This window comes from Ranitomeya variabilis, chromosome 5 (assembly GCF_051348905.1).
Source record: "Ranitomeya variabilis isolate aRanVar5 chromosome 5, aRanVar5.hap1, whole genome shotgun sequence".
Classification (NCBI taxonomy): domain Eukaryota; kingdom Metazoa; phylum Chordata; class Amphibia; order Anura; family Dendrobatidae; genus Ranitomeya; species Ranitomeya variabilis.
Window position 1 is genome coordinate 286789471 of NC_135236.1, and position 25689 is coordinate 286815159.

The 25689-nt window shown below is 45.2% G+C and overlaps 1 protein-coding gene across 2 annotated transcripts in view; it reads right to left on the minus strand.

Annotated features, from left to right (window-relative positions):
- The window catches only part of LOC143775827 (uncharacterized), a 161980-nt gene extending 137444 nt beyond the window's left edge, over nucleotides 1–24536 (minus strand). For both annotated transcript variants that reach the window (XM_077264425.1, XM_077264424.1), the window contains exons 1-3: nucleotides 24378–24536; nucleotides 16251–16403; nucleotides 6323–6450 (exon numbers count right to left, since the gene is read on the minus strand). In XM_077264425.1, the coding sequence (XP_077120540.1) occupies nucleotides 6323–6450; nucleotides 16251–16403; nucleotides 24378–24432 (336 nt within the window). In that variant the 5' untranslated portion in view covers nucleotides 24433–24536. The remainder of the gene's footprint in view (nucleotides 1–6322; nucleotides 6451–16250; nucleotides 16404–24377) is intronic.
- Between the last annotated feature and the right edge of the window lie 1153 nt (nucleotides 24537–25689).

Sequence of the window (25689 nt, forward strand, 5' to 3'; positions counted from 1 at the left end):
TCCCGCTTCGCCTGAGGATATACGTACATCCTCTGACTCTGAACTAACCGGAGATCGGGACCTGCTAAGCTGACGGGTACTGGTGCTACTTGTCTGCGACAAACCCTGCATTTCTTCCCGGATTATGGCTCTGACATCTGATGGAGTCATTATATTTTCTTGCCGTAAGGTTTGCATGATACACTCCGAACACAGTTTTTTAGCGTAATCATCCGGGAGGGGCTGCGTACATAAAGCACATTCCTTGTGCTTGGACTTGTGTGTCCTTTTCTTACAAAAAAGAGAAAAAAAGCCAGCTCACCGATAGATGCAAGAGGCACGGAACTTCGTCCTGACACGACGTAGTAGAATCCCAACAACAAAGAAAAATTGTTCCAGCTTCTTCATAAAATTTGATACTTTAATCCAACATATTAAAAATAGAAAAGGACACACTCCTGGGACAATGCCATAGCACATGTGAAGAGAGCTACGCGTTTCGACCTTGCGGTCTTTGTCCAAAGACAAAGACCGCAAGGTTGAAACGCGTAGCTCTCTTCACATGTGCTATGGCATTGTCCCAGGAGTGTGTCCTTTTCTATTTTTAATATGTTGGATTAAAGTATCAAATTTTATGAAGAAGCTGGAACAATTTTTCTTTGTTGTTGGTGTCCTTTTCTTACTCTAGAGGAAGGGATACAGGAGGAACATATATCAGCATATGGGAAGAGACTCTTTCAAAAACTCACCCAGTGAAGCTGACAGGTACCGGTTCTGGAGGCGGATTTCGTTTGGTGGTAGATCCCTTCTCTGGAGGTCGACCACCACTCTTTGTGCTGCTCCTAGCGCTTCTCTGCTTGCTGGGAGAACGCTGTTGCACTTCGGGCAGGTGCGCTTCGTCGGCCGGTGAAGCCATCTTACACACACTGGCCCGACGCTAGCGCTGCATTTTTAAAACTGCCGCCCATTCTCCTGCCTCCCCGGACCAACCCGGAAGTGCTCCAGCGACTTCCGGGTTAGACGCGCCGCTCTCACTAACCATGCGGCGGCCAGAAGTATTAAGCCGGCCGCTGCAGCGCGCGCGTCCTCACGGTGCCGGGGCGGACCCACAGTAACTGGACCCGGACCGTGGATGTTTGGCCAGACAAGGGGGGAGGCTGCAAGCAGGGGCTCCCCCGCCGCTGCTTCTGGAACCGCAGCCCCTGCCGTTCCCTCAGACACCGGCACAGGCGGGTGCATGGCCCAGGGATCCTCTTCATCTGTAGGTAAGCCGGGTCCCTGTAGGAACAGGAAACCTAAACTGAGGAGGAGAGGGGACCGCCTCCTTTTATTCTGTAGGTTTCCTGTTCCTATGGGGCAGAGCCCTCTCTCTCATGTGGGGTGCTGTCGTGGCGAAGGGTAAAAAGTCCTGTGTGAACTTACCCTAAGGCTGCTTTCACACCAGCGTCGGTACGGGGCCGTCGCGCTGCGTCGTCCCGACACATACTGCGCAAAAAAATGCCCGACGTGGGCAGCGGAAGCAGTCTTAGGACGCTTCCGCTGCCCCATTGCAAGGTCCGGGGAGGAGGGGGAGGAGTTTCGGCCGCGCATGCGCGGTCGAAAATGGCGGTCTCGATGCACAATAAAAGTTATGTAACATTTTTTTTTGTGGCGGCGGTGCACCAAAACACGGCGCAACCGTCGCACGACGGTTGCGACGTGTGGCACTGCGTCGCTAATAAAAGTCTATGGAGAAAAAACGCATCCTGCAGACAACTTTGCAGGATGCGTTTTTTATCCACAACGACGCATTGCGACGTGCAGTGCACGACGCTAGTGTGAAAGTAGCCTTAGTCCCAAGTTTTTAATTTTCAAACAGGCTAATAGGAGAACACAAACCACAATTTCTTACACAATTTCTCCTGAGGACACCAACACCTTATATGTGGTTGGGAACTACTTTTCAGTCACAGTTCAAAGCTCAGCCATATCGGTGAGCAGAATTCTTCTGAGTTGCAGGTGTCATGACACACTGACAGAGCCCCTCAGATGCCAGTACAGCAGAATTCCCTCATAACAGACCACATTTTACAAACTACAGCCCTCAGTGAATTCATCTAGGGGTGCAGTGAGACTACTGACCCCATAGGTGTGTCACCAGATTTTATACCATAAATTACATTTACTACTAAAATGTTTTAGCCACAGATTTCCAATTTTCATATAAGGAAATGGGTAAAACTGGCCCTATAATTTGCTACACAATTTCTACTGAATGTTGTAATACCCCATAGGTAGCTGTACAGTACTATTTGGCCACATAGTAGGGCTCGGGAGGGACTATGTGCCATTTGACCTTTGCAGCTCAGATTTTCCTAGAATAGTTTGCAGAATCCCCTATTGCTAGAAGAGTGAAAACCTCCTTAAGTGACCCCATTTAGGAAGATAAACCAATCTGGGAATTCATCTACAAGTGTAGTGACAATTTTGCTTCTGGAGACATGCATAGAGTCAGTGAGCATTGCAGAATTGGAAAGAAAAAAAAGAAGAAAAAAAAATTTATATATATATATATATATATATATATATATATATATATATATATATATATATATATATATATATATCTCAAATATGCAATTTTAGTGCCCAATATATTGTAGTGCCCATAGCTTGTGCTTCTAGAAACACGCACCTCACAAAACAAACTGGGAATCGGAAGGGAGGTGGGCATTTGGTTGCACAGATTTCATTTCAACTTACTTCACTCATAACTTCTAATGCTTTACAATGCATTAGATCAGTGAACAACCGCCAGCCAATCACAGCCAGCAGCTGACGTCAGCAAGAACATCGGCGACGTATGACGTCACTGTCATACGCCGAAACGACGCTGCGAGCCTCTTCTGAAATCGGAGAGGAGGCCAAAGCTAGAGCTCAGCCAGATAAGGATTTTTTTTTTTTGTAAAGCCGCGGTATGGGGCATATTATACCGGTATGGGGGTGCATTATACTACTATGGGGGGTGGGGGAGTGAGAGAAAGGGGCTGCATTATACTCCTATAGGGCTGCATTATACTTATATGGATGTGGGAGAGAAAGGGGCTGCATTATACGACTATAGGGCTGCATTATACTTATATGGATGTGGGAGGGAAAGGGGCTGCATTATACTGTGTAGAGAAACGGTAGCACACTTATGCAGTGATAAGGCAGTGACCCACAAAGTTCAAACACAAAACTCCTTTAATGAGTTACGTCACGGCATTAAATGTCCAATTCACACACACAAGTGCATATAATATAAGTGTCCATTCCGCAGCACTACATACTACACGGCATCCTTTAGACTAGTCATTAAACACGCTGGACCTCCCCTTGACAAGTTGCCATGGGCGACTACACTGCCGTGTCAATGTCTCTTTACTCACAGTATAAGGCTACTTTCACATTAGAGTCGTGCACTGCACATCGCTATGCGTCGTTTTGCAGAAAAAACGCATCCTGCAAAATTGCTTGCAGGATGCGTTTTTTCTCCATAGACTTTTATTAGCGGCGCAGTGCGACGCATTGCCACACGTCGCAACAGTCGTGCGATGGTTGCGTCGGACCGTCGCCACCAAAAAACGTTGCATGTAACGTTTTTTGGTGCGTCGTCTGCAGCATTTCCGACCGCGCATGTGCGGCCAGAACTCCGCCCCCGCACCTCACAATGGGGCAGCGGATGCGTTGAAAAACAGCATCCGCTGCCCCCGTTGTGCGGCGCTTGCACAGTATGCGTCGGTGCGCTGCAACATCGCATTACAACGTGCAGTGCACGACGCTAATGTGAAAGTAGCCTAACACAGTCCATGATATTCTCCGTATCGCAGCCAGGAACCATATCCACCTGTTTGCAGGCACTACACATGCCAGTCCTCCTTTGACCGGTTGCCGTGGGCGTCTTCACCGCTGTGTCCGTTGGGTGCCAGACCTTTCAGCTGCCTTGGCTGTTCGGCTCCGCTTGCTTGTGTCACTTCACACACAGCCAGCGCTCTGCAGGGCCACTGCTCTGCACTCTCGCCGCACAGCAGACTCACACTGACATAACACCTGACACAGCCAAACCATTTCCTGCAGGTCTTTTATCAAAGAAACCTGTGGCCTTCAGCCACATGGAAAACCTGGACCTGGAATGAAACAAACTGCACGACTACCATCCTGCAGTCTGTTTCACAAACATCATCTCAACGCAGGTTTCCCCTACATCTGCCTTGGACACTTGGTCAAACCCGTAACTGCCATGCACTCCTATGGCCTTCATATGCCTCCATGCACAACCTGGGGAGAACACTCAGTGACCCCTACCTGTGATATCGGTCACTGCTTCACCATTGCAATCACAGCTACACCTGTCACTGCAATGCCCCATCATGGCCTCACTACGCCTCCATGAGCATCCTGGAGAGAACAAACAGCGACCCCTACCTGTGACACCGGACTGCCTCACAACTGCTATGGGGGTGCATTATACTACTATGGGGGTGGGAGAGAAAGGGGCTGTGTTATACCACTATGGGGCTGCATTATAGTACTATAGGGTGCATTATAATGAGATATATATTTTTATTATACTATTATGGATGACTACGGGGGCAATATGGAGAGAAATGAGGCAAGTATGGAGAGACGCGAGGCAGAATGGGAGGACACTGGTCCATAATGTGGGATATTACTGTAGGGACTAATTAAAGGATATTTGAGGATACTGTAATCAGTGTGGGAGGAGGGGTCCCATTACTGTCGCTTTTTTTCTTCATCTGGCATAGTATAGAGGTTGGGGAAAAATTGGGGAATGTGCTCTAGATAACTTATTTTCTGCAGTGACAAGTACTGGATGAAAGATGTGATGGTGGTGTGCGCTGGATGAAGATGAAAAGCAAAGATTAAGGACTTCAACTAGAGACGTCACCGGTGAGTCAGTGTGTTACCTGTACACTGACACAATTATACACTGTATACTATATACAGAGCTCTTGTGCATAATGTCACTGGTGATCACTGCATATTACTTGTACATGGACACGGACACTGTATACGAAATACAGATCTCCTGTGTATAATGAAACTTATGGTGATATTAGTATTGTGTTTTGTTTTTTTAATGATCAGTATTGTAGTATTTGGTCACTGTGGTGGTAATATGTGGTCTGGACATGGTGTGGCAGTTTTTGTTCCTTGTATGTGCTATTTGATCACTATATGGTGGTAATATGTACTCTGGTCATAGTATGGCAGTATTTATTCCTTGCTTGTGATATTACTGGTCATTTTAAAAACTGAAAAATAAATAAAATATACCAAAATTGTATTGGATATCTTAACAAATGTTTAACAAAACAAAAGCTGCTGGCTATGTATGTGGTGATGGGAACTGTAAATGTGTGACTAGTGAGGATGTGGAGCCGAAGTGGAGATTTTCCAAGAGAGGGCGGTGGGACTGTGGACGGTTCAAGGGGTGGAGCCTGGGCGAACTCTCTATGGGGGACCCGAAATTCCTAGTGGCAGCCCTGGGCCACTGTAGATGGCAGACCTGGAGGTTATTTGACCTCCGGCTGCCTTGACTACCATCGGCAGCAAGTGATCACATTGTGGGGGTGTCAATGGGGTGGGAGGCCCATCCTTCACTTGGCATTTACAGGATTAAAACAGCCAGGTGCGAACCTGGGCCCTGAGCTCAGCTACAACTTAAGCAGAGGTCCTATGCCCGCACAATCGCCATGACTTGTGTCTCCGCAGCTTACTTTACATGCGTTTGCATATTTCCCATAAGGGATGGGGGCAGTGTTCTGGATCACTGCGTTGAGAAACACGTGATGGTGTCTCCGCAGTGTTGGATGTTTTGGTCTCCCCGAGGTCATTCATCTGTTCCTTTATGTCCTAGTACGTCTGCCAAGTTTTATTTTTGTGCTTTTCTGTATAAAATATTTTATATATCCAACTAATTTCACTAAACACTTTAGTTCAGGAGATCACAAAATGTACTTAATATTCAGAGGTGCCAATAATGTTGACACCTCTGCTCATTCCGTACTTAGGACACCAGTTAGTGATCTTAATTGGTGTATGAAATCCATCTCCATGTGCACACTTTACAGGGAAGACCGTGAATTACTGCTTAGTACCACCCCTTTGTCCGATAAGCACAGAAAGAGCAGCGACTTCAATAAACAGAATGCAAGGTATGTAAAATCTTTCTATAAGCTTACATAATCAATCTGTTCAGTTTTTTTATACATGACGTCCATAGTTAACAACATTTCCAGGCTGTCAGATTCCCTTTAATATAGCAAAATAAAATACCCATTATCCTGCTCAGACTTGCCTTGTAGTTGTTAGACAGCTTATGAGCTTCCACCTCATTCTCTGCGGTTATGGTGGTCTTAAGACAGATGTTACAAGGCTGGACCTCTTCCGAGTGATGGGGACAACAAGCTGGAGTTGAAGGTGCTCCTACAAATTATCAATGTGCCAATGAGGATTATGCGTGTAAAACGATTTTTTGTTAAACCTTATTAAAATGTTACATCATAGGTGACGTGCCAATAATAAAAGGCAAATATAACCTATTAAAAAAAAAACAAAAAAACACACCATTGAAATTGCATATTCAGTTTACTAATCTAAACAAACCTTAATAGCGCAATGTCGAGTTCTGAAACTCAATGTAAAATAAAAAACAAACAAAACGAAGTGTCTGATGTAGCAAAACATTTGTTACAGAATGGGGAACAGATTTTTAAATATTTTAGCAGTTCTGTGTGGCCATTAAGTAAAAAAAAAAATCTGAATTTTTTTCCAATGATAGAGATATAGTGGCACACCTTGTCAACATTATTGTTATTGTGAACAGATAAGCAAGGTGAAGATGAAATTAATCTCTAAAGAGTAAAGTTAAAAAGGTTAAGCCTAAAATTAAAGAGGAAACATTTCCTTTGTATTTTAGCCACAGAAAAAATACAAAAATACATAAATTCAATTTTTTTTTTTTCACATCTTTTACATTTTAAAAAAATTACAAAAAGGAAAATGGGCTGATGCAAAAGTTTGGGCACCCTTGGAGATGTGTGTGCTCAGATAAGGGTCTGAAACCTTGGTCAAAGTTATTAGCCTGCTAGGGTTATGGTTTAGTCACCATCATCGTTCGGAAATGCCAGGTGGTGCAAATTTCGAAGCTTCATAAAAACTCAGCCTCCTCTGGCGTTTGGTCTTGTTAATTTCATGACCATTACGTATTAATCTTTGAGCAATGCAATTTCTGGGCAATTTTTAATGTACATTACATGAGGTTTTTAATCTATTAGAGTTAAAGTGAACCTGTCATCAGGATTTTAGTCAGTAACCTACAGGCAGTGTCAGGTTGGTAATCTTACACCGATTAAAAGGATACGTTCGTTGAGGAAATCAGTCTTGTGATCTGTATTTGCAGTTTTCAGTTAATGAGATTCTTGTGCTCCGGCGACCTGTGGGCAGGGCTTTATGTGGTGCTCTGGCTTCTTCATCATTGTGGCTTAAATGACTGGTCACTGAACCACCATTATTTAAATATTGTAGCTAATATTGTGGTCTTCAACAAAAAAAAAAAAAAAAAAATTTACTTCCAGCAAAATGGCACTGCCGCCGATACCTGTGCAGTAGTATCTATTGCTCACCAATAGATGATACTGAGCATGCGCCGCTATTTTGCTGGAGCCAATTTTTTTTATTTTTTTGCTACAACTAAAATGGCAGCCAGCGCATCTGCAGTAGTATTTGTCTATGGGTGGGTCTTGCACAGATCGAGAGCATCACTTGTCGATAGATGCTACTGTGCATGCGCCACCGCCCTTTTTCTCAACAGTGAAAACTATGGGAAGTGCTGCCAGCATCAACCTACTGTTGCCACCGCCAGCTTCTTGCAGCAGTGAACCTGCCTCCTGGGACCCTGCTCCACCGCAGCCACCATAAAAGCGGACTATAAAATGCACCACCACTTTATTTAAAAAGGGAAAAAAAAAATCCTATTTTCCTTCCCAAAATTTGGGTAATGAGGTAATAAAAAAAAACACAAAAAAACACAAAACACACACAACAGCCCTGTGACGACACAGCATTGTATCTTAAAGGGAATCTGTCACCTCATTTTTCGCATACAAGCTGCAGCTCCGCTATTAGGGGCTTATCTCCAGCATTCTGTAATGCTGTAAATAAACCCCCGATGTATCCTGAAAGATAAGAAAAACAAGTTACCGTAGATACTAGAGTATAAGCCGACCTGAGTATAAGCCGAGACCCCTAATATTGCCACAAAAAAAAACAAAAAAAAAAACTTGGAAATCTTAACCCCTTTCTGACATTAGACATACTATCCCGTCGAGGTGGAGTGGGCCCGTATGACCACCGACGTGATAGTACGTCATATGCGATCGGCCGCGCTCACGCGGGGGAGCGCGGCCGAGTGTCAGCTGACTATCGCAGCTGACATCCGGCACTATGTGCCAGAAGCGGTCACGGACCGCCCCCGGCACATTAACCCCCGGCACACTGCGATCAAACATGATCAGTGTTCCGGCAGTATAGGAAAGCATCACGCAGGGAGGGGGCTCCCTGCGGGCTTCCCTGAGACCCCCGGAGCAACGCGATGTGATCGCGTTGCTCCGAGGGTCTCTTACCTCCTCGCTGCAGCAGGCCCGGATCCAAAATGGCCGCGGCATCCGGGTCCTGCAGGGAGGTGGCTTCACAGCGCCTGCTCAGAGCATGCCCCAGGAAGCCAGGAGCTGTGCATGTCAGATGGCCGATCTGACACAGTGCACAGCAAAGTGTCAGATTAGCGATCTTACACTATAACATGATGCGCCCCCCCCCGCCCCCCCGGGGCAATGTTATAGTGTAAAAAGAAAAAATATTCACATGTGTAACAGAATAAAAAAAAATTCCAAGAAAATATAATATAATATAATACGTATATACTCGAGTATAAGCCGAGATTTTCAGCCCAAATTTTTGGGCTGAAAGTGCCCCTCTCGGCTTATACTCGAGTCACGGTCGGCGGGTGAGGGCGCTGAGGCATACTTACCTGCTTCCGGGGCTCCTGGCGCTGTCCCTGCAGTCCCACGGTCTCCGGGTGCCGCAGCTCTTCCCCTGTTCAGCGGTCACGTGGGACCGCTCATTAGAGAAATGAATATGGACTCTACTCCCATAGGGGTGGAGCCGCATATTCATTTCTCTAATGAGCGGTAACGGTGACCACTGATAGAGGAAGAGGCTGCGGCACCGAAGACCAGCTGTCCGGGGGAAGGAGCGGGACGCCGGGAGCAGGTAAGTATTACATATTCACCTGTCCGCATTCCACACGCCGGGCACCGCTCCATCTTCCCGGCGTCTCTCCGCACTGACTGTGCATGTGCAGGTCAGAGGGCGCGATGATGCATATAGTGTGCGGGCCGCCCTCTGCCTGATCAGTCAGTGCAGAGAGAAGCCGGGACGGGACGCTAAGGAGCTGCAAGCAAGAGAGGTGAGTATGTCATTTTTTTTTTCTTTATTGCAGCAGCAATGGCAAAGCTTTCTATGGCACATCTATGGGGCAATAATGAACGGTGCAGAGCACTATATGGCACATCTATGGGGCAATAATGAACGGTGCAGAGCACTATATGGCACAGCTATGGGGCAATAATGTACGGTGCAGAGCACTATATGGCACAGCTATGGGGCAATAATGAACGGTGCAGAGCACTATATGGCACAGCTTTCTATGGCACAGCTATGGGGCCATAATGAATGGTATGGAGCATCTATTTTTATTTTTGAAATGTACCTGTAGCTGCTGCATTTTCCACCCTAGGCTTATACTCGAAAAAAAAAAAAAAAATATATATATATATATATATATCTCATTTTTTTCCCTATATTATCGTCGCGTCCGTAACAACCCGACCTATAAAACTGTCCCACTAGTTAACCCCTTCAATGAACACCGTAAAAAAAACAACAAAAACACACGAGGCAATAAAACGCTATATTATCATACCGCCAAACAAAAAGTGGAATAACACGCGATCAAAAAGCCGGATATAAATGAACATGGTACCGCTGAAAACGTCATCTTGTCCTGCAAAAAATGAGCCACCATACAGCAAAGAAAATATAAAAAAGTTATAGTCCTCAGAATAAAGCGATGCAAAAATAATTATTTTTTCTATAAAATAGTTTTTATCGTATAAAAGCGCCAAAACATAAAAAAATTGATATAAATGAGGTATCGTTGTAATCGTACTGACCCGAAGAATAAAACGGCTTTATCCATTTTACCAAACGTGGAACGGTATAAACGCCTCCCCCAAAAGAAATTCATGAATAGCTGGTTTTAGGTCATTCTGCCTCACAAAAAAATCGGAATAAAAAGCGATCAAAAAATGTCACGTGCCCGAAAATGTTACCAATAAAAACGTCAACTCGTCCCACAAAAAACGAGACCTCACATGACTCTGAACCAAAATAAGGAAAAATTATAGCTCTGAAAATATGGTAATGCAAAAAATATTTTTTGCAATAAAAAGCGTCTTTCAGTGTGTGACGGCTGCCAATCATAAAAATCCGCTAAAAAAACCTGCTATAAAAGTAAATCAAACCCCCCTACATCACCCCCCTTAGTTAGCGAAAAAAAAAAAAAAAAATGTATTTAAATTCCATTTTCCCATTAGGGTTAGGGCTAGGGTAAAGGCTACAGTTAGGGTTGGGGCTAAAGTTAGGGTTTGGATTACATTTACGGTTGGGATTAGGGGTATCGTTGGGATTAGGGATGTGTTTGGATTAGGGTTTCAGTTATAATTGGGGGGTTTCCACTGTTTAGGCACATCAGGGGATCTCCAAACGCGACATGGCATCCGATCTCAAATCCAGCCAATTCTGCGTTGAAAAAGTAAAAAATAGTGCTCCTTCCCTTCCGAGCTCTCCCGTGCGCCCAAACAGGGGTTTACCCCAACATATGGGGTATCAGCGTACTCAGGACACATTGGACAACAAGTTTTGGGGTCCAATTTCTCCTGTTACCCTTGGGAAAATACAAAACTAGGGGCTAAACAATAATTTGTGGAAAAAAAAAGTTCTCATTTTCACGGCTCTGTTATAAACTGTAGTGAAACACTTGGGGGTTCAAAGTTCTCACAAGACATCTAGATAAGTTCCTTAGGGGGGTCTAGTTTCCAATATGGGGTCACTTGTGGGGGGTTTCTACTGTTTAGGTACATTAGGGGCTCTGCAAACGCAATGTGACACCTGCAGACCAATCCATCTAAGTCTGCATTCCAAATGACTCTCCTTCCCTTCCGAGCTCTGCCATGCGCTCAAATGGTGGTTCCCCCCCCCCCCACATATGGGGTACCAGCGTACTCAGGACAAATTGGACAACAACTTTTGGGGTCCAAATTCAACTGTTGCCCTTAGAAAAATACAAATCTGGGGGCTAAAAAATTATTTTTGTGAAAAGATTTTTTATTTTCACGGCTCTACGTTATAAACTGTAGTGAAACACTTGGGGTTCAAAGTTCTCACAACACATCTAGATAAGTTCCTTGGGGGGGGGGGGGTCTAGTTTCCAAAATGGTGTCAATTGTGGGGGGTTTCAATGTTTAGGCACATCAGGGGCTCTCCAAACGCAACATGGCGTCCCATTTCAATTCCTGTCAATTTTGCATTGAAAAGTCAAACAGTGCTCCTTCCCTTCCGAGCTCTCCCATGCGCCCAAACAGTGGTTTACCCCCACATATGGGGTATCAGCGTGCTTAGGACAAATTGTACAACAACTTTTGGTGTCCAATTTCTTCTCTTCCCCTTAGGAAAATAAAAAATTGGGGGTGAAAAGATCATTTTTGTGAAAAAATATGAATTTTTATGGCTCTGCATTATAAACTTCTGTGAATCACTTAATGGGTCAAAGTGCTCACCACACATCTAGATAAGTTCCTTAGGGGGTCTACTTTCCAGAATGGTGTCACTTGTGGGGGGGGGGGGGGGTCAATGTTTAGGCACATCAGGGGCTCTCCAAACGCAACATGGCGTCCCATCTGAATTCCAGTCAATTTTTGCATTGAAAAGTCAAATGGCGCTCCTTCGCTTCCAAGCTCTGCCATGCGCCCAAACAGTGGTTTACCCCCACATATGGGGTATCGGCGTACTCAGGACAAATTATACAACAACGTTTGGGGTTCATTTTCTCCTTTTACCCTTGGTAAAATAAAACAAATTGGAGCTCAAGTAAAGTTTTTGTGAAAAAAGTTAAATGTTCATTTTTATTTAAACATTCCAAAAATTCCTGAGAAACACCTGAAGGGTTAATAAACTTCTTGAATGTGGTTTTGAGCACCTTGAGGGGTGCAGTTTTTAGAATGGTGTCACACTTGGTTATTTTCTATCATATAGACCCCTCAAAATGATTTCATATGAGATGTGGTCCCTGAAAAAAAATATGGTGTTGTAAAAATGAGAAATTGCTGGTCAACTTTTAACCCTTATAACTCCCTAAAAAAAAAAAAATTTGGTTCCAAAATTGTGCTGATGTAAATTAGACATGTGGGAAATGTTACTTAAGTATTTTGTGTGACATATCTCTGATTTAATTGCATAAAAGTTCAAAGTTGGAAAATTGAGAAATTTTCAAAATTTTCGCCAAATTTCTGTTTTTTTTTTTCACAAATAAACGCAGGTAATATCAAATAAATGTTACCACTATCATGAAGTACAATATGTCACGAGAAAACAATGTCAGAATCACCGGGATCCGTTGAAGCGTTCCAGAGTTAGAACCTCATAAAAGGGACAGTGGTCAGAATTGTAAAAATTGGCCTGGTCATTAACGTGCAAACCACCCTTAAGCCTAGGGTGGAAAATGCAGCAGCTACCGGTAAATGTTAAAAAAAAAAAAAAAAAAAAAAATATAGATACCAATAAAAGTAAAATTAATTGAGACATCAGTAGGTTAAGTGTTTTTGAATATCCATATAGAATCAGTAGCCCCATATAATGCTCCATACAGGTTATGATGGGCCCCATAAGATGCTCCATATTAAAATATGCCCCATATAATGCTGCCCAAATTTTGATTATGACCCCATAAGATGCTCCATAGAGACATTTGCCCCATACAATGCTGCACAGATGCCGATTATGGCCCCCATAAGATGCTCCATAGAGACATTTACCCATATAATGCTGCACAAATGCTGATTATGGCCCCCATAAGATGCTCCATAGAAATATTTGCCCCATATAATGCTGCACATGGCCCCATAAGATGCTCCAAAGAGTTATTTGCCACATATGCTGTTGCTGCGATTTAAAAATAAATAAAAAAAAAAAAGTAACACTCACCGCTCAGGCCCCCGGCACTTGCTATATTCACCTGTTCCTCGTTCCACCGTCGCTGTGTCTTCCCCGTCCTCCCCACTGACGCTCAGCAGAGGGCAGCGCACACTAATCGCGTCATCGCGCCCCTCTGACCTGAGCGTCACTGCAGAGGACGCAGAAGACACAGCGGCGCCAACGGTGGAATGGGGGACAGGTGAATATCGCGCACTGCCCCTGCCATACTCACCTGCTCCTGGCGCGGTCCCTGGTTCTCTAGGCGCTGGAAGCTCCTTCCTGTATTGAACGGTCACATGGTACCGCTCATTACAGTAATGAATATGTGGCTCCACCCCTATAGGAGTGGAGATGGGTCCATATTCATTACTGTAATGAGCGGTACCATGTGACCGCTAAATACAGGAAGAAGCTGTCAGCGCCCGGAGAACCAGGGACGTGCAGGGACCGTGCCAGGAGCAGGTGAGTATGATTAGACAGCTGCCCCTCCCCCTCCCCTGGGAATGACTCGAGTATAAGCCGAGAGGGGCAATTTCAGCCAAAAAAAAAAAAAAAAACAATAAAAAAAAAATATATATATATATGGGCTGAAATTCTCGGCTTAGACTCGAGTACACATGGTAATTAGATTATACTCACCCAGGGGCGGTTCAGCGTGGTCCCAGTCCGATTGGTGTCGCAGGTCCGGGTCCGGCGCCTCCCATCTTCATCGTCCTATTCCTTGCTTCTGACGCGGCTCCTGCGCAGGTGTATTTCTCTGCTCTGATGAGGGCAGATCGAAGTACTGCAGTGCGCAGGCGCCGGGAAAGCTCAGAGTCCCAGCGCCTGAGCACTGCAGTACTTTACTCTGCCCTCAACAGGGCAAATCAGTACACCTGCACAGGAGCCGCAACACAAAGCAAGGAGGATGACGACATCGTATGAAGATGGGAGGCGCTGGACCCGAACCTGCGACGCCCATCGGTCCCAGTCCGCCCCTGGGTGAGTATAATCTAACTTGTTTTTCTAATCTTTCAGGTTACATCGGGGGCTTATTTCCAGCATTACCGAATGCTGTAGATAAGCCCCTAATGGCGGTGGCTGCAGCTTATATGCGAAAAATGAGGTGACAGATTCCCTTTAATTAATCAGATGTCCAATTTCAGCAAGCCAAGAAGAATAGCACTGTTCTCTATATGTTGACTTTTGAATTTATGTGTTTCTTTCTGGTTGGTCAAGAAAACGGACTTCGTGTAAGCCTGTAATATTAACTTTTAAGTTGACAAATTTGTTGCAACGTATTGTGCTATTATTATCTATTTATTTAGCATCATTAATTCCATGGTGCTGTACATGTGAAAAGGTGTTACATACAGGATCCTGGATGTCTGGTGATAAAGGATTATGGAACAACGATGTTTGCCGATATGCTGATCAAACATTGTCCAGGCCAGCTAGTTTGTTGACTTGCAAAGCAGAACAGGAAAAACTGTGTAAATAGATTACATACCATATATACCGCAAGTTTTTCAGCACATTTAATTGTGCTGAAATGCCCCTCCTCGGCTTATACACGAGTCATTGTCCCAGAAGATGGCGGGGAAGGGAGTGCAGCGAAGCAGCGGGTTCCACAGGAGGCAGGAGCCCGCTGCTAAAAGAGAAATGAATATTAAATTTCTGTTAAAGCGCGCACAGTTACAGCCACAGCAGCCGGCTCCTGCAGCGGCCGGGCTAGCACGTGTCCTAGCTCATTAAGGTAATGAAATTTCACCTCTCCATCCCTATGGGACTGGAGAGGTGAATATTCATTACCTTAATGAGCGGGGACACGTGATAGCTCAGCCACAGGAGCTGCTGGCACCGTAACAAGACGCTGCGAGGGAACGCAGGGAAGGTAGGTAGGATTTTTTTTTTAATGATTTTCTCATGGGGGGGGGGGGTGGGGGCATGCAAACAAGGATGGGGGATGAGGCACCATGCAGACAAGGATAGGGGATAAGGAGCCACACAGACAAGGATCTGGAGACACATTGAATACCTTATACTGGAGTCAATACGTTTTCCCAGTTTTTCGTGACAAAATTAGGTGCTTTGGCTTATACACGAGTATATACGGTAATCAAACAATGCAAGTTAGTCTCATCACCATTCTTCTCCTCGATCTGTGAATGATGGCTTGAAGGACACTTGTTAACTAGAATAAGAGGTTATATGCCTCTGTATAATGAGATACACCTCCAGACAGCCAAGAGATCCAAAGAACCAGAGACTCTACAGGACAGCAGACATTATGGCTCCATAACGAGGGACACAGATTTGTCATTCGACAGGATGCCCCAACTGGAAGAATTCAGAGCTGCTCCATTGACCTCTGCAACTCCATGGATACGTTTGGGGTAGTCAGGATTTGGACCCACTGATCGCATGAGCCCAATGGATATGTTTGTGGGGGGCAAAAATGGGACTCAGTCACCTGGCTCTATGGAGATGTTCGGAGAAGCCAGGTTGTGACCCTCCGGTCAACTGGTATTGTACTTTAATAGACTCATCTTCCTAAGCTTGTCGTTACCTCCTCTGTGTGTGCCACAGGTGGGGTAGATGGTGCTGGAAGCTCTGAAGTCACAGCTGCTCTTAACCCGGTGAGTCAGCAGAAGGTTGAGACTAATGTGCACCATCTTGGGTATTTGGCTGGGACTGTTCTATGTTTTATCTGTCAGTTTTGTGGTTCAATAAAGTATTGCCACACTTTTACCCTCACCCTGTCCATAGTGTTACGCCAACAGGAAATGGAGAGCAGACATTCGGTGGGATGATCCCTGGTCCATGCAGTCTTGGCTAGCAGACTGCAGCCCAAGCAGACACCTCCCCCTCCCCCGTGTCTCCACAGGTCCAATAATAAATATTAAACCATTAGACTAAAAGTCATTTTCACTCACCTGGCAGTAGTCTTGGAGTCAGCAGACTATGTTGATGAGATCCAGAATGAGTGTCTACCAAATCACCCTGCATATTTAAAACACAATATCTATCACAAAGGGATCCTCTGCGATGGTGTGGGTCGACACGATGTTCAGATTCCCTTGGGAAGTCTAACAAGAAAAAAAAATAAAAAAAAAAATTATTCCTTAACTGCTTTACTCCCTCCAGCCTGTTTGCACCTTCATGACCAGGCCAAATTTTACAATTCTAACCAGTGTCATTTTATGCAGCAACTCTGCAATGCTTCAATAGATCCCACCAATTCCGAGACATGACATAATGTACTTTATGATAGTGGTAAAATTTGTTCGCTATGGCTTGCGTTTACTTGTGAAAAATATGGAGATTTGGCAAACATTTGAAGTTTTCTAATATTTATGCCCTTAAAAACAAGGTTATTTTACACAAAATCATTATTAAACAACATTTCCCCACATGTCTATTTTATGTCCACACAATTTCTGAAACTTTTTTTTTAGGGAGTTAAGGGTTAAAAGTTGACAATTGATTTCTCATTTTTCCAACAAAACCATTCTTTTTAAAGGACCACATTACATTTTAAGTGACTTTGAGGGGTTTATATGACAGAAAATACCCAAAAGTGACACCATTCTAAAAACTGCACCCCTCCAAAACACATTCAAGGCTACTTTCACACATCAGGTTTTTGGTTTCAGGCTAAATCCGGCAAATTTACCAAAAACGGAAAGAGCGAAAGAGGGCGAAAGAGGGCGAAAGAGGGCGAAAGAAAACATCACACGTGAAAAAAAAACTTATTTTAAGGAAGTGCAACCCCCACGTGGATAGGGAGGGAACTAAGGGTGCTGTCATGGGCCTCCGAAAACTGCCGTTACCAGTAAGTAACTTAATGCTTTATTCAGACTCCCATGACAGCACTACGAGAGATTTAGAGATGTAAGCTACCTTAGGAAGGGACTATAGTCTGCAGCACCCTTAACCCGAAGGTGAGATCTGAGGAGAACCCCAAGTCCAACAGATAGTGTTTGAAAAAGGTGGAAGGGGATGACCATGTGGCCGCCTTACATATCTGGTTGGCACTACAGATCTCTCGGCCTGGGTAGAATGCGCCCTCAGATTCTGCAGAGCGGGACCCCCACCTGCTGTGTAAGCCAACAAGATAGCCTCCCTAATCTATCTGGCTAGTGTGCATTTTGATATCTAAACCCCTTCCTCAACGGAACATAAATCCTGTACCTCTTCTACGCTTATCATCCCATCTAAACCGATCTCTAGTGGGTGATAATGCGCGCTTCCTTTCCTGACCAAATCTTTTTGTTGAAGGGACGACAATAGGACAGGAATAAGTTAGGGAACTTCTTATCTCGGGCTTTTTCTAGCAGCTCATGCAGGGCCGGACCAAATAAATACTCTCCTCTACACGGTATTGCGCAGAGCTTTGACCGCGTTTGAAAGTCCCCCGACCAGCATTTCAACCACAAGGCTCTCCAAGCCGCATTAGAGAGACCTGCCGCTCTAGCGGCCATCTTAACCGAGCCAAAAGAAGCGTTCAATAGGAAGGCAGCGGGCCTCCTGAATCACAGGTAGGGCACTCAAAATAGTCTCTAGAAGCCCCCTCTTTAATCTGGGATTCTTAATTGGTCTAGCCAGACCATCATTGATCTGGCCGCACAAGTTGATGCTACCGCTGGTCTTAATGAACCAGCCGCCATTTCCCAGGTTCCCTTAAGGAAGGTATCTGCCTTCCTATCAAGGGGGTCTTTAAGAGTTCCCCTATCCTCAAAGGATAGTGAGGCTCTTTTTGGTGCTTTGGACACTGCCGCATCCAATTTAGGGGCCTTATCCCAAGTGTTGACTGCCAGGTCATCGAAGGGATACCTGCGATTTAGAGCTGGTGGTAAGGAACCTTTCTTCTCAGGTTTTTTCCATTCTCTATATATAAGCTCCTGGATTTTTTTGTTTAATGGGAAGGACCTATGTTTCTTTTGCTCTAGCCCACTAAACATGATCTCTTGTGTTGATAACTGTGGTTTGGGTTCCGCTATGCCCATCATTCCCCTGACCGTTTTAACTAACTTGTCTATCCGATCAAGGGGCAGACAAAAGCGGCCAGAGTCTTCCTCCCACGAGGAGGACAAGGGGGCCGAGTCGAAGGAGCCTTCATCTCTAGCCTCATCCGCTGAAGAATCACAGTCCAGGGGCTTGAATTTTGAGCTTCCTGCTTGAGACAGGGACTGCTTAACTTCTGCCCTGACCATCTCCTTCAGGCTTGCCGTAACATTCAGGGATTCTTCTGCTACCTGAGGGAGTACAGTAAGGCAATATAGTCTGTCTAGACCTAATGCCACTCCACCCCTTCCCCTCCCTGAGACCTCACCGTCTGCTGGATACAGGGGGCACACAGTTTTTTGGGGGCATGAATCTGGTAATGGGACTCCACAGAGGGCGCAATCCTTATGTTTAGCCTTACTGATGCACTTCTTCCCCTAAAACAAAGAATATGAGGGGGACTGCGTCACTGAGTGAACATTCTCGTAGATCACTTACCAGTGGCTGCAGAAAAAAAAAAGATACCAGAATATGAGGGGGATTCTTCCTCGTCGATGCTCCCGATCCCTGTCTGGAGGAGCTCTTACGACCAGACTCATCACTCCTTCTGTCATGGTCCTTCCCTTTGGGCTTCTGACGTACCTCTTCCAGCAGCTGAGGCTGCTGCTCATGACCACTCTCCATACCTATCAATACTGAGGCCAGAAGCAAGGGTCCGGATCTGGAGCCTGCCTAAATCCCCTCCTCCGGTTAGCAGAATTGCCAAGCGTTGCCCCTTGATTCGCTGTCTGCACCCCCCCCCAGGTGCAGGTGACAGGCTGGAGGGCACGCGTTCGAGCGGCGTGCAAGTCCCGGTGGGCGCCGCCATCTTGGAGTCACCGCGCATGCGCGGAACCCCAAGACCCAGAAACACACGCCGCCTTCGGCCCTAGACGTCACCACGGCTCCCAGTGCTTCCTGCCGGCGCTGAGAGCAGCGCGGGACGCCCAACCAGCAGTGCCCCGGACGGTGCCAACCAACATGTCACCGGCCTCACACAGCCCCCAGCACCAGCCCTACACCACAGGAGCAGACAATCCAGGGGGAAGATACTTACCTAGCGCTGGCCTCCCAGATGGATAACCACCGGAAACCCGCTCCCTGCTGCGAACGCCACCGCCGTGCAGCCCTGCCAGGACCACCGTGACATCTCCAAGATCTCCGCACCGGCCGAGGTAGGAGACCCCCCCCGCTGCCTGAGTCGGCCTGGGATTCATAGAGTCTTCTGTAGGATCCAGTCCCTATAGGAACAGGAAACCAACTGATACGTGGAAGAGGTGCCGCCCTTTTGTATCTGTAGGTTTCCAGTTCCTGAAGGGCGGATCCCCTCTCTCGTGGTGCTGTCATGGGAGTCCAAATAAAAATATTTTTTAGTAGACCTGTGTAAGGGTATGTGCACACGTTGCGGATTCCATTGTGGATTTTTCCGCGTGGATTCTGCAGAATCCGCACGTAAAATGACCTGCGTTTTACCTGTGGATTTTGTGCAGATTTTGCCTGCGTTTTTACACCTGCGGATTCCTATAATGGAATAGGTCTAAAAAGCTGCGGATTCCGCACAAAGAATTGACATGCTGTGGAAAATAATCCTGAGCAGAATTTTCCGCAGCATGTGCACAGCGGATTTGGATTTCATGGTACTGTACACCGCATGGAAAACTGCTGCGGATCCGCAGGGCCAAATCCACAATGTGTGCACATACCTAATTGTCTTCTAACATCTAATAGGGCTACTTTAGGAAGGTAAGCTGGATTAGATCCCAGTATAACCCTAGCCTTGTATACCTCTGTAGGGAGGGTTGGTATATCACTCACCCTACTGTCCGATGTCAGTGCTACCAATGTAATAGTTTTAAGAGTAAGATACTTAGCTGACAATTCCTGTAAGGGCTCAAATGGGACTTTGGTTAATGCTTCTAGTACAAGGTTTTACTCCCATGGGGGAACCCTTGGGACTAGGATTGGCCTGAACCAATCATAGGATTTTTATAAATCTTGATACACACTTTTCAGTTATACCATTTACATTAGTCTTTTTGACCGCGTTTTAGTCCACTTTTTTTTTCCCAGCAATATAATGAAAACAAGCCGAGCTTGTCACTTTTTTTTCTTTTTTTTTTTTTAAATGTATATTAGAGTAATATTTTTTTTATTTTGTAGTTTTTACATTTTTTTTTTTTCTTTGGTTGCAGGTATAATGCATTGCAATGCACTATACCTGTACAGAAAGCTTCTTTGACCATGCTTTGAGCATGGTCTCAGAAGCTTTCAGGAACATGGTCACCCAGGGGTGGTCAGAATAACTGAACGATCACAACCCTTGGGGTATGTGTCCACGTTCAGGAAACGCTGCGTTTTTGACGCAGCGTTGAGCAGCATGCATAAAAAATGCAGCGTCCAGATGTTACAGCATAGTGGAGGGGATTTCATGAAATCCTGTCTCCACTATGCAGTAAAAGACGCATGCGGCACACCCGAGAAAACTCACACGCGGCGCGTCTTTTAAGAACGTAGCATGTCCTTACATAGCGGAAAAAACTCAAGGACAACGCAGGTGACCTGCCAGTGACCTCAGGTGCAGAATTGGTCATGATTTTACCTGCATAAAATCCTGACCAAATCCTGAAGCAATCCTGAACGTGGACACATACCCTTGGAGTGCTGGGACGGACGGCCATGAGGCAGTGACAGTTCAAAATCATGACTGGCATAACACGTCATAATGCGGGAACTGACACCTGCTCATGGCATGCCATGTCCGTCATCGGGCGTTAAAGCCACATTCACATGTAAAATAATTGGTCAGTATTTTACATCCGTATTTGTAAGTCAAAACCAAAAGTGGGTGAAAAATGCAGAAGTGGTGTCGTGTTTCTATCATACTTATCCTCTGATTATAAACCAAAATTGGGAATGAAACAAATACTAAAGTAAAAAAAAAAACTGACCAAATATTGACTGCGTGAACGTGGCCTTAAAGGGAACTTGTCAGCCGATTCATTGTGCCCATCCCACAAACAGCTAGAATTAGAGACTGGCTCAGCCAAGTTTCACCCAAAAACACTGCCAAAGGCTTTGAAAATATGGCTGGGATGATGGTGACCCAGATAGCATATCTGCAGCGCCCCAGGGTCCTGGTCGTTGCAGTAATGTCATTTTCCTCTAGGGGAGAGTGATGGTACGTTTGGAGGCAAAGAAGGACAACTGCATCCCGGTATCACAAACATGCAACACATTTCACACTCCAGGACACCAGGGGAAGCTCTGCTCCTATTTATTAGGTCACTCCCCACATAGTTAAAACTGGTTGCCTGTAGGGAAAGTTAGTGAGTTGCTGGCTGAGCTCTGCTCAGGTAGTTGGTCCCTGACAGGGGTGGGATCCTGTCAGAGATCGAGGGAGAAGGACAAGGAGCTGTGCATGCCCGAAGAGCTGCAGCTCCCAGAAAGAGACATCGAAGGCAGAACTGTATTGCAGAGAGGGTGAAGGAAGTCATAGCAAAGGAGTGGATACCAGAAGGTGACCAGCCCTACACAGGCTGCCTTCTTCTGAGACGCAGGATCCCGGTAGCCGGAACATAAGGGAGCAACGACCCTTTATGCCTTGCTCCAGAGACCGGCAGGACAGCTAATTTCAAGTTACCTGTCCGCCCTATACCCAGGAGGAACGGTGGCACCCCTTAGAGGCTGGGGCATGATAGAGTCCCTATAAACCGCCTCAAGCCACCAGTCATACGGGTTTTGTCCTATCCATACGGGGGACAGAGAGAGAGACACATTACATCTGTAAGGACCTTATGGGAAGCCTTAGGCAGTAAGGAACTACAACACCACGGCACTAGAGGAAGGCTACTGATTTCCACGTGGACAAGGGGACTCTGGACTTGCCTCCAAACCAGCCAGACTCTGCCTGCCCTGTGATCTGGTGCTCTGGGCTGTGGATGCTGAAGTCCTCAGTAAAGGTAAACCTTTTCTCCTGGAATCAGTCTCAAATTCTTGCTGCCTGTCCCTTTAAAATGTTCTCCCCTCTTTTTCAAATAAATACTACATGGACATCATGTAATATTAAATTATGAGGCTGGTGATAATTCATGTTCAGATCAAATGCTGGCTGGAATTTTAGGGTACGTCCACATGGTCAGCATTAGGCAGCGCTATGGACGCAGCACATGTCCGCTCCATCCAAAGCACTGACAGCTTTTAAACGCAGGCGATTCCGAATGTGTTCATTGAACCGTGCAAAATCACCATGCCCTATATATTGTACGGGTGATATTTATTTTGCAGAGATTGAGCGTCTTCTCAAAATAAATAGACAAGCTGCGGTCTGGTAAGACGTGCCGCATGTCTGTCTCCGCAGGGAAGCCGGAGGCGTCCGTGCACGCATAGTGGAGATGGGATTTCTAGAAATCCCATACACTATGCTGTAACATCTGGCTGCTGTGGGTTGGATGCTGCAGATGTACACAGCATCCAACCCGCAGCGTTTACTAACCGTGGGAACAAACTTTTTTTTTTTTTTTTTTTTTTTTACACACAGCTGGAGTGGCATCACTAATGCATGTTCACTTTCCTAGTAACATACTTACAAGTCAGTCGGCAGAAGACGGTGGCCAGCATTTTATTTGGGGCAAGCAACATGACTCCACTCTCAGTAAAGTGAGAATAGAAAAAAGATAAGAAACAAAAGTGGTGCTTTAAACAAAAGACAGATGGTTTCCTACTGTGTGAGAAATTAACTGTTCAGACTCTGATCGGTAACATCAACATGATACAAAGTTGTTTTGCCTTTCAACAAAAAATAAAAAAAATTGGAAGGCAGAATTTAAAAAAAATTAAAAATGTTCACCTACAAAGAAGGTAGCAGATACATCCTCAAAGTACTGAGTGGAGGAGTCCACTGTATAGTAAACAAGAAGAAGTCAGGACCTGTTCTACCTGCCACATCAGGGAACGAGGCTGAACATTATTGTGCATCGGGTTCTGACTACCGCACACAAAGTCTCTAGAAGTGGATTCTGCCTCAAACATAACGAAGATATGCAGCTATAATAGGAACAACTTGCAAGAGATGGAACACGTGCACAGCAACCAGCTCAGGCTGTGAAAGGGGTGAACAGCCTAAAAAGTGACCAGTCCGTTCTTAAAGACGGCTTCAGCTTGCAAGTTTCCACTAGCTTATATATAACATTTAGTCTTCGGACTTCTATAAATCACACTCACTTTGCTAGAACTATAAGCTGTGATTGTTTTTTTTTTCTCTCCTCTCCTTCTCATCCGACTAAAAAATAAATAAGTAAATAAATAGATGGTAAAAACTGACCAAACTCCGATATAATATAATATAATTTATAGAAACTCAGAGTTTCTCATACAATACAATCACCGACGTCTGAACGAGCACATTAACATCCACAGTATATCGGTACCAGGGAAGCGGGTGACAATTTACTAAGTGTCATCCACATAATACACATAAAATCCGCCGACATTGTCCTGGAGTACGGATTTTTACTACACAGCTTGACAAATTATCCTGCAGATTTTCCCCACAGATCTCAACTCCTGCAACACGTAGGGTTAAAACAATAACAATAATGTACACGTAAAACAATGACAATAATGTACACGTAAAATAATAACAATAATATACACGTAAAACAAACGGATCAAGACGCAAATTGTGCTACAAAGCTGCCCCGGAATCAGGTCCTGTCCGGAGGAGCGTCCCGGCATCGGCACAACTCACACATGACGCACATGATTATTAGCCAGGAAATAATATCTTAAACATAAGCAGAGTGATAGAAGCCAACAGATAATGCTCTACTACAGTCTCTGGGCCACAACATGGTACTTGTAGTTCCACGGGTCCGGCATCTACAGACAAGGAACAGGTGTATATGCTGCATCAGTCACAGGAGCGGACACTAATTACCTGCTAGTCCCGATACACAGCGCCCGCCACAATAATCACGACATAAACACCAGAATACAGCCAGCCACAGGATAGCTCTTACCAAAAGTGTCATGTGTGTACCGCCTGCGGCGCGTGTACTCCCGGTCCACAGACATGCCCGCAGCTCTGCCCTCCGCCCGGCCACTGACACGCACACGCCATTCAGCCCTCAGAAATAGGACCACTCATGTGCGCATGCGCCGACCGGGAAGCTCAGGCAGCGCGCCGGGATTTGTGGCTGTCATTCCAGTTTAGGAGCAGAAGGGGGCGCACTTGAAGAAGTTCTATTGGAAACGGTTCTGTCCCTAGACAGCCGCTCCTTCCTATTCCCTGTACACCTCCATTGTGTTCGAGCTGGTTGGCCCTTTACATTTAGAAACATTGTAAATTGTATTTATTTTTAACCTCTTCCCAACCAGGCAATGTTCCATTTTGTTTCTTAAGGCATTTATCTTTTAGAGCTGTCACTTTTTTTTTATTCTTCTGTCCTCATGGCTTATTTATTTTGCAGGATGAATTGTAGTTTTGAATGATGCTAGGCTGCTTTCACATTAGCGTCGTGCATTGCACGTCGCTATTCGTCGTTTCGTAGAAAAAACGCATCCTGCAAAAGTGCTTGCAGGATGCGTTTTTTCTCCATTGACTTGCATTAGCGACGCAGTGCGACACATTGCCACACGTCGCAACAGTCGTGCGACGGTTGCGTCGTGTTGCGTTGGACCGTCGCCACCAAAAAACATTGCTTGTAACGTTTTTTGGTGCGTCGTGCCCGTCTTTTCGCAATTGGTCGTGCGTCGTCCGACGCTAGTGTGAAAGTAGCCTTACGCTTCAAGGTGCTGTAAAAAAAAAATCTGTGTGAACAAATTGCAAAACACCCCATCCCCCACAATTATTATTTGGGTTTTTCTTTTATGGCTTTCATTGTGCATTAACCTTGGCTGGGCAGTGGTCAGCGCGGTTACAAGCCTGTATAGGATTTTTTTTTTAAAGTCACGAAAAAAAAGATTAGTTTATGCCGCCATTTCCAGAAACTTTATCTTGTGTGTGTGTATATATATATATATATATATATATATATATAATATATATATATATATATATATATATATATATATATATATATATATACACACTAGCTGAAGAGCCCTGCATTGCCTGGGCATAGTAAATATCTGTGGTTAGTTATAGCACCTCACTTCTCTTATTTTCCCATCACGCCTCTCATTTTCTCCCTTACACCTCTCATTTTCCCCCTCCTCTCATTCCCCCCAACACTTGTCATTTCGTCCTCACATCTGTCATTTTCCGATTACTCCACTATTTTCCCTCACTCCTCTCATTTTGCACTCACACCTTTTCATTTTCACCTCTCA